The sequence below is a fragment of the Strongylocentrotus purpuratus genome, unplaced genomic scaffold (genome assembly GCF_000002235.5).
Source record: "Strongylocentrotus purpuratus isolate Spur 01 unplaced genomic scaffold, Spur_5.0 spur5_scaffold_13, whole genome shotgun sequence".
NCBI lineage: Eukaryota > Metazoa > Echinodermata > Echinoidea > Camarodonta > Strongylocentrotidae > Strongylocentrotus > Strongylocentrotus purpuratus.
This window is the reverse complement of record NW_022145598.1, coordinates 4,605,799-4,616,678: the sequence shown is the minus strand read 5'-3', so window position 1 is coordinate 4,616,678 and position 10,880 is coordinate 4,605,799. Positions and strand designations below refer to the sequence as shown.

Genomic DNA, 10,880 nt, shown 5'->3' with positions numbered 1-10,880 from the left:
GTTCTAGGTAAGGTTTCGCCCAGGCTTTACTATGTTAGCTTTTGAAAGATGAAGAGTGGCATCCCCACAGGCTCTTAAATTGACATCAATTTGCCCCTGTTTAAATGTCTTTCTTTCAGTTATATGTTTTACTTACATATACATTTTACTTAGTATCGATTGTTTATGTTACTGTTATAGAGTTATTAGATCGAAAACATGATCCAATAAGCTTGTAAGGAAACTGTTCACTGGACAAGAGTCTCATCCAAAATGCCAAACTCAAATGACTTTAAGGATAAACAGAACACCTCATTTCTTATCTAACATACAAATTTAGTCTTCCTATTTCATATTCATCGTGATAATTACAAAATGATTGTTTACTCTGTTATACATTTTTATGAATTCATTTGAGCCTCGATTAAAGTAAAATATGTGTTTATTTCATTCATAGATACTGGCAAAGAAAAGCAGAAGTGGCATCTGTGAAAGGACAAAAATGGTTAATCGGATGAGTGAAGTTTTCCTCATCTTTGTCATGCTGCGTTGCAGTTGGGGTCAAATGTCGACAATTCAAGATGGCGACGAGCCTGATGTGGAGGAGACGGAAAGTCAGGATCCATTATGGATGGTGTCCACAATCATCGGTTGGACGACCGAGGAAGGGACGTACATGACGCCGACAGAGGTGGATGGTGTGTCCTCTGCTATAGCAGATGCTGCGTGGCGTTGGCAGCCGATCCAGTGGTCCTGGTGGATATTATTCCAAGTGATATCCTCGTTGCTAGGCGTGGTTGGCAACCTCCTGGTGATGCTGCTGATCTTAGGAGGACGCCACCTACGGAGTTCGTCGGATTATCTCATCGGACATCTGGCCCTGGCGGACTTCTTGACATCGGTGTTTCTGTTCCCTCTTCCCCGGGCAGTACGGGTCCCGTCCACACCATGGGCTGAAATCTATTGCAGGCTGATCTTCACTTCCTTCTTCATGTGGTTGTCCATTTTCATGTCCATCATGATCCTGATGGTGATATCCGTGGAGCGTTTCGTAGCCATCGTGTACCCTCTGCATTTCCAACGCTTCCGGAGGCGCATGTACGTCACCAAGTGCGTTCTACTCCTTTGGGCAGTGTCTACTGCTGCAAACATTCACATTTCTGTCAACATAAGAGTCGACAACGAATCGCATGAGTGTACGGTCGGACACGTTTCTCAAACATGGCAGATCGTTACTGGTGTCATCATCTTCTTGATCACCTTTGCCATCCCGGCCTCAGTCATGATCATCACCCAGATCATCGCCGCTAGGACCCTCCAGACGCAATCCCGACGGTTCGAGGGCGTTGTGTCAAACATGTCCAACGGCTCGAACAGTCTCCTCGTCGCCAAGAACCGCGTTCTGCAAATGCTGTACCTGGTCATCGCCATATTCATCATATGCTGGGGTCCGAACGACGTCGCCTATTTCCTCTACAATCTCCATGTCCTAGATCAGAGCTATCTCTACGGACCGGTCGATAGGATCCTGGTAGTGATTGCGTTTTACAACTCTTGCGCCAATCCGATCGTTTACGCCATCAGGTACCCGCGATTCCGCAGGGCCATCCGAAGACTGTTGTCCTGTGCACCTTTGAGTAGTGGCGCCCTCTTCGATTTCAATGCGACTACTGTTGCCGGTCGACTGGACCACAACGTAAATCAAACCATGATGAACACCATATCAAATAATGTATCTCGAGCCTGAGAGCAAACAAATCTGGATGATTTACTATCAATATCAAAGTTAGTTCCTGACGTCTCTTGTACTTTATACATTTTGCGACCAAGCGAAGATAGCAACAATTCTTAAATTTCGTTAAAACACTACGGCAAAGACTTTGGAAAATCAACTATAGCCTTGTAATTTATTACCTAATGAAATGTCCGTTTATTTCAATGACGCATTATGCAATCCAAACATGATTACTATTGGATATACCACAGGGTATTGATCTTACTCTTGGGTCGATTTCTCGAAAGGCTTTGCGATCGTTTTGTTTAAAGCTAGATGCATACATTGCTTTAATTCCATTATTAAGTGATACAATATATACTTAATTGATGTTTTAAGATAGGAAAAAGACCTCGTTGGTGTCTGAATATTGGGTAATTTAAAGTGTTCGAGGGGGAGTGGGGTTGGAGCTCGAAACCTTGTACAGTGCGTCCCAGAAAAAACGAAACCGAGAACTATCGATGTTTTATCATAAAGTTCTGTTTGTTTAAAGTAATGCTTGCATTTCCATGATTTGATCAAACGAGTTCGTTTTCACTAGCTGCCTGCCGTAGCAACAAACAGAGTTGACAAAAGACTTAACTCCGTTTCGTTGAAAATCAGCCATGCATAAGTTCTTTCGTCTTCTTTGTGCGTGGCTGATCGTCAACGAAAAGGAGTTAAGTCTTTTGTCAACTCTGTTCGTTGCAACGGCAGGCAGCCGGTTAACCCTTACTGTACTGGGCTATTTTGAGCACCCTCTGACTCGGCCGTCGAATGTCCGATGAACACGAAAATTTGCATATTTGTAGATATTTACGTAAGGAACAAGACGGTATAATTAGTTTTTTCCTAATATGCAAATTTTTGTCGTTATAGCCTAATTAATTATGCAAAATGCTAATTTTATGCATTTTACAGAAAACTCTACAAATTTGTCCGTAGACTTGTGAAGAATCTTGAAAATGTATTGAATAAATGTTTCCTTCATCTCAAATTCATGAGGTTTCATTATTTTTATGATATTTGAAAATACATAGGTTAATTTGCATAATTTATGAATACGCAATATCAAATCTAGAACTATATTTAGGGAACTAGGATCATTACACAAATTGTCAGACTCCACTTTTTGAATGTTTTAACTCATTATTCATATGAAACATCTTTTCTAACACAAAATAGTTATTTGATGTAATTAATAATGATAATTTATGCAAATTTGATGCGATTTTCAACTATTTATTTTCTTATGTATTTTATTGTTTTTTATTTCTTATTATATCTATTGTTTTATTTCTAATGTATTCTTTTGTTATGGAATACATTAAGTTACTCTGAGAAACATATAAAAGCAATTTGATATCAATTCATATCTTCACATTTCTGCTTGTAAATGAATATATGCAATTATAGCACTTTTTTATGACATGCGCATACTAATTGTTATGTAACACCTTACAGGTATATCCGATTTTGACGAAAATGGTATCAAAATGTGCGCAAGACTTGAGGGAAAAAAAGTCATGAAACGACAATTCAAAATTCCAAGCGGTTGCGGCGCGATCTCCGAAAATGTCGAGAGGGGGGCCTCCCAGGCCCCCCCCCCCCAGTACAGTAAGGGTTAAAACGAACCCGTTTGATCAATTTATGGAAATGCAAGCATTACTTTAAACAAACAGAACTTTGTTATTCCTGGCTCATTTTTCCTGATTGAGGTGTCAAATGAAAGGGCAGGAACTGAACTTTCGAGAAATGTGATTTTCTCTTAAAAATTCAGATACCACCCGCCAAATGACTTTTTGGTTTCCTCTCTTCAAATTACTTTTAATCACTCATGCGTAAAATATGCATCATATGAGTTGCATCAAATGAAAGAGGAGGATCTAAGCTTTCCAAATATGTGTCATTTATTAATTATAATTGCGATTAAGTTATGATAAAACATCGATAGTTCTCGGTTTCGTTATTTCTGAGACGCACTGTATAACACTTTCTGGTTAGTGGTTACTTTTCTTACGCCATCAAAACGACGGTAAATTGCACTGCGGATAAGGATTATGTAAACGATGCTAAAAAAGAGCACTTAATTGGCGGCCCAAGGACTTTCTTCGCTTACATCTCGGGGTTTCTTACAGACACTCCCGCAGCCAATTTGCATAAATTGTTCCATTTTCATTCGTAATTGTGGCTCTGGAAATCGCTCACTAATTGGAAGAAATGTAAATAGACCTTGAGGGAAGTTAGAAGCTCGAGCGGCTTGACGGCACAAACAATGAAAGTGAGCTGATAAATCCCTTATGTTGAATGATGTACACATTATAAAAAATAAAGTAAATAAAACGATTCTGACAGTAAAATATGGAGTTGGGATTAGCTTTTATTTGTGACATTCTCAAGAAACATAATCGGGACAAATTAATTGTTCAAATACTTACAACATGTATCCTAACACGTGTATACAGCAAAGTGTTCGCAAAATATTGTGGTACTGTATTTATATTTGTTATTGCGCCAACTTCACCCATTTTCACTGTTTCTGCATTTTCTTTGTCATCTTATCTCTGTCTCTACTCTCTCAATCTTTTTCCCCTCTCCCCTTCAATGTGCTTGCTCACTCCCTCTCTTTTCTTATCTTCCCATCTTCTCCTTCCCCTGTTTCTCCTTCTTCCCCTCCTCACCTCTCTTTCTGTCTCACTCTTCCCCTCCTTACCTCTCTTTCTGTCTCTCACTCTTCCACTCTTCAACCTCTTGTTCTCCACCTCTCTGACACTCACACTCCCTCCCTCTCTCTCCCCCTCTCTCTCCTTCTTCCCCTCTCCTTCTTCCCCTCCTCACCTCTCTTTCTGTCTCTCACTCTTCCACTCTTCACCCTCTTGTTCTCCACCTCTCTGACACTCACACTCCCTCCCTCTCTCCCCCTCTCTCGCTCTCTCTCTCTCTCTCTCCTTCTTTCCCTCCTCACCTCTCTTTCTGTCTCTCACTCTTCAACTCTTCACCCTCGTATTCTCCACCTCTCTGACACTCACACTCCCCCTCCCTCTCTCTCCCCCTCTCTCTCCTTCTTCCCCTCCTCACCTCTCTTTCTGTCTCTCACTCTTCAACTCTTCACCCTCGTATTCTCCACCTCTCTGACACTCACACTCCCCCTCCCTCTCTCTCCCCCTCTCTCTCCTTCTTCCCCTCCTCACCTCTCTTTCTGTCTCTCACTCTTCAACTCTTCACCCTCGTATTCTCCACCTCTCTGACACTCACACTCCCCCGCCCCCATCTCTCTCTCCCCCTCTCTCTCCTTCTTCCCCTCTCCTTTTTCCCCTCCTCACCTCTCTTTCTGTCTCTCACTCTTCAACTCTTCAACCTCTTGTTCTCAACCTCTCTGACACTCGCACTCCCTCCCTCTCTCCCCCTCTCTCGCTCTCTCTCTCCTTCTTCCCCTTCTCACCTCTCTTTCTGTCTCTCACTCTTCAACTCTTCACCCTCTTGTTCTCCACCTCTCTGACACTCACACTCCCCCCCCCCCTCTCTCTCCCCCTCTCCTTTTTCCCCTCCTCACCTCTCTTTCTGTCTCTCACTCTTCAACTCTTCACCCTCTTGTTCTCAACCTCTCTGACACTCACACTCCCTCCCTCTCACTCCCCTGTATATCTTTCCCTCTCCCTCTCCCTCTCTCTCTCTCTCTTTTCCCCTTATGTCTGTCTGTCTGTCTCTCCATCTCTCTCTCTCTCTCTCTCTCTCTCTTTCTCCTTCTCTCTCTCTTTCATACTCATCTTGACATAACTCCATGAAACATCGAAATAAAAAAACTGAACAATGTTCATTATTATTCTAGCAGCCGTTTCTCCTCTTTATTCCTAAGCAACATTTTGCGAAAAAAGGACATGAATTTTTAGTGTATTCCAAGCAAATAATCACCAACAGTTCCTAACCAACTGAAGGCATATTAGCATTTATCAACCTAGAATTGCAACCCTTTAAAGACAGATTCAAAGCCATACAGAAACAAACAAAATTAATCTGAAATGAAGAAAATATACAGCCCATTTCTACACATACACACACTATAATTATATTTCTCACATTTTTTGCAAGTTATCTATCACTCTAAGCATATGAAAAATGAATAGATATAAAAATAATTATGACATAATAGTTGGGCACCCCAGCACCTCGAAATGAAAAGGATTCTAATGTTACTACATCCATGGAAACACTAACTACATTATGAAATCCCTAACTTTAACTACTTATCTTTACCAGGCTAGCATCTACAGTACAGTGGACATTCTTTTAAACAAATCAAAATGACAAACATAAACTTGGAAGAATTTCATGTCCCCACGTAAAATTTCATCCTCGCTTTTATTACTCATTAATAAGTCCTTAAAACAGATTATCCAGCATCCTTGTCATTAAAAAATGGTTTGGATACATGAATAACATCTATTCAACTACAATTAAAAAGAATCCGATTCTCAACTTCATTGGAAAGCCGGGACATGTAGAAAGAGTCCCCAGTTTTCTACATGTCCTTGTTTCTTCTTCGGTTTGCTATACACCTTGCAAAGTCTACTCGAACGTCAAGTCCCCAGATGACTTTCTTCATATCATTTGCAATGCTTACAACATCTCTATATCAATGTACTGACCTAAATTAGAAAAGGAGTACTTTCTAGGGTTAAAAATGTTATTTTAGTCTAAAACTACGTTCAAATTATAAACTCTACTTCATATTTAACATTTAAAATGATCTAACATTCTATATCATCTACAAATTTCAGTACCCAACAATTAATGAAGAAAAATCATTAAAAATCTTGCCATGTCAAATGCTGGACGTTTGCATGTAAATGTATTGTGTCCGATGTGAATAAGAAAAGAATTGATTCTGATTGTCCAAACGTCCCCACTTTCAGACATCAGAATCAGAGACTTTCCAAACTCATTGAGCTCCTCTCCACTTGCCCTTACAGGCACTGCATTGCAATGTTGTCAGAAATATGTCAGAGACTTTTGTCCCCAGTTTCTCTGACAAATTTCCAAAAAACTTTGCAAATCAGATTTCCCTTGAAAGTCAGTTTGTCCCCAGTTCAACTTTCAAAGGGTAATCTAATTCAAATTATTCAAAAAGATGCGTAATCCGTATTCAATGCAATAGGCACCTCAATTGAAAGTCTTCCCCAGAAAGATTTCAAATGGTGTGCCGACTAACATTTTACATATAGAATGACCTCATGAACAACCTCCATGGCAAGTAGATTGTATCGCTAACTTGGCAAACAAAATAATACATGCAATATGGCTCTACTCTTTAACAAATTACTCTAACATTGAGCTATAATTGCAAAAAGCCTGACATATAATAATAAGAATATCTTTAAAACTACACGAGTACTTTGTTTCTTTTTATTTTTGTTTAGAATAATTGTTAGTTTCACTTATTTTCATACCAAGTATCGCAGTTAAAACACTTTTTTTCCCATTTATTTTTTGCGCATATATGTTTATGCTTCCAGTAGATAAAAAATAACGCCGGCACTTCATAGAAAAAAACGACAGAATGTTTGCAACACCAATAATAGTTTGCTTCAGCAATCGTATATAATGCACTTGTGTGTATTGTATACAAAACATAGAATAGTACGTCCATAAACATAATTTTAATGTATCGAGTGTAACAGTATGGATTTCATATCCATCGATGCACATTACATATGATTTTTTTTGCATGATGTAAACACATGGATACAATTTAGTAATACATGAAAAATGGGAAGTGACCGGAACAACAAAAATACAGTAAAACCAAAATGAGGCTGATACCAAGTCATGAAAGTGAATGAAATAAAAATATTATTATAGACGCGGAAGATATTGTCTTTTCTCAATCGTCGCCTTATTTTCACATTTTGATTTTCACACAATGATAAAAACCACCGGAGTGCATATGCGTAGAACTGCGTTACAACCAGTAAAAATTTCAAATTTGGCAGAGAAATTGTAATACACTTCATAACATTAATGTATAATTCAATTAAATTTGATTTTCTCTAAAACTTGAATATGAATTCATTCCCTTAACTGGCAGCTATGATATCATATTGACAGTACAGCTTTCATAATTTGAGTCCATTTAATAGAAAGAAGATTCATTCTTTTCAATATTGTGACATTTCAGCCATGATAACATTGTTTATAATGAAAAAACAGTTTATGAAACATAATTCATGGAACACAAAACATATACACTTTATACTTTGAAACATATGAGACAATTTACTCTTTTAAGACCAATATATACATAAAAAAGCATGATTCATTTTTTAAATCATATACAGTTTACATACATTTAAATGAAGTTTGAAAGACAAAAAAAGATATTCTTTATTACCCTAAAATGTCAAAATCTTGAATATCAACATTCCTTAGATATGAGTACATTTTATTAATTTTTGTCACAAGGAATGGTGATTTTTTTAAATCAGAATAATCTCCTTTCATCAGGTGATTTACAGAATTCTGACAAGAAAGAAAACATGAAATAAAGACAAGTGAGCATAGTTAATTCAAACATGATTATAGCAACAATATTCTAAAAACTCACAATAGTACATATCAAATTGTTTATCATGTTTTTCTTTATTATATCACTCTCCCATTCTCTCTCTCTCAAATTGATTTCAGTTTCTTTTTTCCCTTTACATTTGAATAATAATGCTAAACCACAGGTACATTTACGTGTATAATTGTGGAAGAAATAACAATATAAGTCTTATGTGTATAGTCATATTTACGCACTCACTCTCTCTTACAGTGTAGTTCAGTATTACATCCCAAGCAAGTTGTAGTGGGTCTTGTTTATTTTTTTCTTTACTTGTTCTATGGGATGTTAGGACTATTTTCAGATTTTAAAAAGTATTATTCATGTAAAGTACATTAAATTTTATCTGAAAGGCAATCTTCAATTGTGTAAAAATGAGAGAGAGAGTGTGAAGATTATCAGAGTACTTAATGCTTCCATCCGCTGCTTGAGTTCTTGTGGGTTGAAGCCTTCTTTGATTTGGCCATGGATGCGGCCGTCGGTGACGATAGGTCCGATCGTGGTGAGTACGTTGTGCGCTTGTATGTCGGCATGGTGACGGTACGCTCTTCCTCCGTCACGGTACGCACAGTGACCTCACCTCTGGTTCCACCCTTGGGGCTGGAACGCTCATCGACGCTCACGGTCGTGTTGCGTCCAGTTATTTTCTTTTGGGTGGAGTAGCCGCCGGTCGAGGATGGCGAGCGCATTGAGGTTCTCTCACCTAGTAAAGGATAAAAACAAAAGGAAATTATTTGAATGAAAAAAGCAAAAAGAGGAATAGCTATTATATCATATTTCAAAATAGGCAATTAATGGTGATCTTCATGATTTTCACTTTGAATTTGCATGCGTTCATGCTCTCTCACCCTTCTACAAAAAAGAGGGGCATCTATCAATGCAAAATTGAAATACAAAGCAATTTCTATGATTCCACACACTCAAGATATCAGAGAAAGAGCAAATCCAAGGTCTAAAGCATTCCCTTGAAGGCCAAAATATAACCCAGCATTCCTCCAAAATGAGAATGGTTGGCAGCTATGAGCATAGTGTTGCTTACACCTTGGTCTTTTATACACATACTTTCACTTGAGACTATGTGCATTGTTTTCGGCTTCAAATAACTATCCTATCCAGACATTGTAATCTGAGTTCAATTCTGCACAGAAAACAGCTGCCCTGCATCAACATTATGAAATATCATACAGGGAGAGCTTAGGAATTTATTCATGCAATACCGTATGCCCAGACAATTCCTTTTCTATTTGTTTTCTTTCTCTCCCTCTCTCTGATTTTGCACTCACTCAATCTTTTTCAAGCAATTGTTCAAGAGTCACAGCAAAATAGAAAACACCCCCATTTTCTTTCCCAGCATATGTCATAATTCATGCAAGGCATTCATACAATATAATGTATGAAAAATACTAACATTCCTCTGAATATTATTAATATCAATTCATCTACTGCTATTGGTTATAGAAATTCTTTCAAATTCATGCAGTAATGCCACCCAGCTAGGTAAATCCATGGAGAAGAATCTACATGTATTTGCAACTACATGACTTTGTACATCATAAATGTACATGCATTTTAAGGCTACATTGTAATATCTTTCTTGTCTAAATAGACATTATCCATCTCGCTGAAGTTGATACATTATCATATTCATACATGTACTTAAGTCGCAAATGATTCTTTTGAAATTTGACAATATCACCCCAGTAAGATTGAAATCACAGATATCCATCACAACTAATGTATATACTGTACATGTAAATGTATACCAAAATGACAAGATGTAGATGTATACAGAATAAAGAATGATAATTCTACTTGTACATGTTGAGGATGCAAGAGAAGGGTAATACTGCTATAACTAGATGATGTAAACATTCAGACATCAATAATATATATCTAACATTCAATATACAAGTACGAGTGATATAATATACTTCTCGCTACGAACTGTATCAACAAATACTCAGTGGTAGAGAATGGGATAATGGAAATGGACGATTCCATGCAATGTGTCCCCTGTTTTTTCCACATAATATTTCATCAAATAAAGAAGAATCTCGTTCGATATGACCATTCAATAATGGTGCTTTCTGCTATCACTACCATTAGTCATAGCCATAAATAGATTTTTCATTCATGGAGGAGATGAATGTATATGGGTAAATGCTGTATGCTGTAAGGGGCACATTGGATGGAATCACCCAAATGAAGGTTAGTTGCTACAAGAGAGTAGGCTATTGTTTATCCTCTACAAGGACTAATATTTATGATTAAAGATGACCAAGAAGAACTTTTTAAGTATCATAAATTTCCTCTCTTATTTCTAACAGTCTCTGACCTTATATCAATAAAATAGTAATAACATTACAATTTCCCCTTATCAGGACAATCTGAATTATATCTTTAAAAAGATATGCATTCATAATTTGCTTTGCTTTGAAGTCAAAAGCTGTCAAACTTTAAAACATGCAAATATAAATGGTATGCAATTTCACAATCACAGCAATTGAAAACGAAATTTCTTGTATAAGTTGAGAGTCAGCAAAAAAACAA

At 37.6% G+C, this 10,880-nt stretch overlaps 2 protein-coding genes across 4 annotated transcripts in view; one reads left to right on the top strand and one right to left on the bottom strand.

The window, feature by feature from the left end:
* The first annotated feature begins 481 nt into the window (after positions 1-481).
* On the top strand, positions 482-1,726 carry LOC105440064 (trace amine-associated receptor 9-like). Its single transcript, XM_011669806.2, has one exon. The coding sequence runs from the start codon at positions 482-484 to the stop codon at positions 1,724-1,726; it is 1,245 nt and encodes a 414-aa protein (XP_011668108.2).
* A 3,823-nt stretch (positions 1,727-5,549) lies between these two features.
* The window catches only part of LOC756550 (microtubule-actin cross-linking factor 1), a 68,495-nt gene continuing 63,164 nt past the window's right edge, over positions 5,550-10,880 (bottom strand). For all 3 annotated transcript variants that reach the window (XM_001195605.4, XM_011676857.2, XM_011676851.2), the window contains one exon: positions 5,550-9,033. In XM_001195605.4, the coding sequence (XP_001195605.3) occupies positions 8,738-9,033 (296 nt within the window). In that variant the 3' untranslated portion in view covers positions 5,550-8,737. The remainder of the gene's footprint in view (positions 9,034-10,880) is intronic.

What these genes read in the sequence shown, in the direction of transcription:
- LOC105440064 (XM_011669806.2), top strand. Translation starts at nt 482, where the DNA reads ATGGTTAATCGGATGAGTGAAGTTTTCCTCATCTTTGTCATGCTGCGT.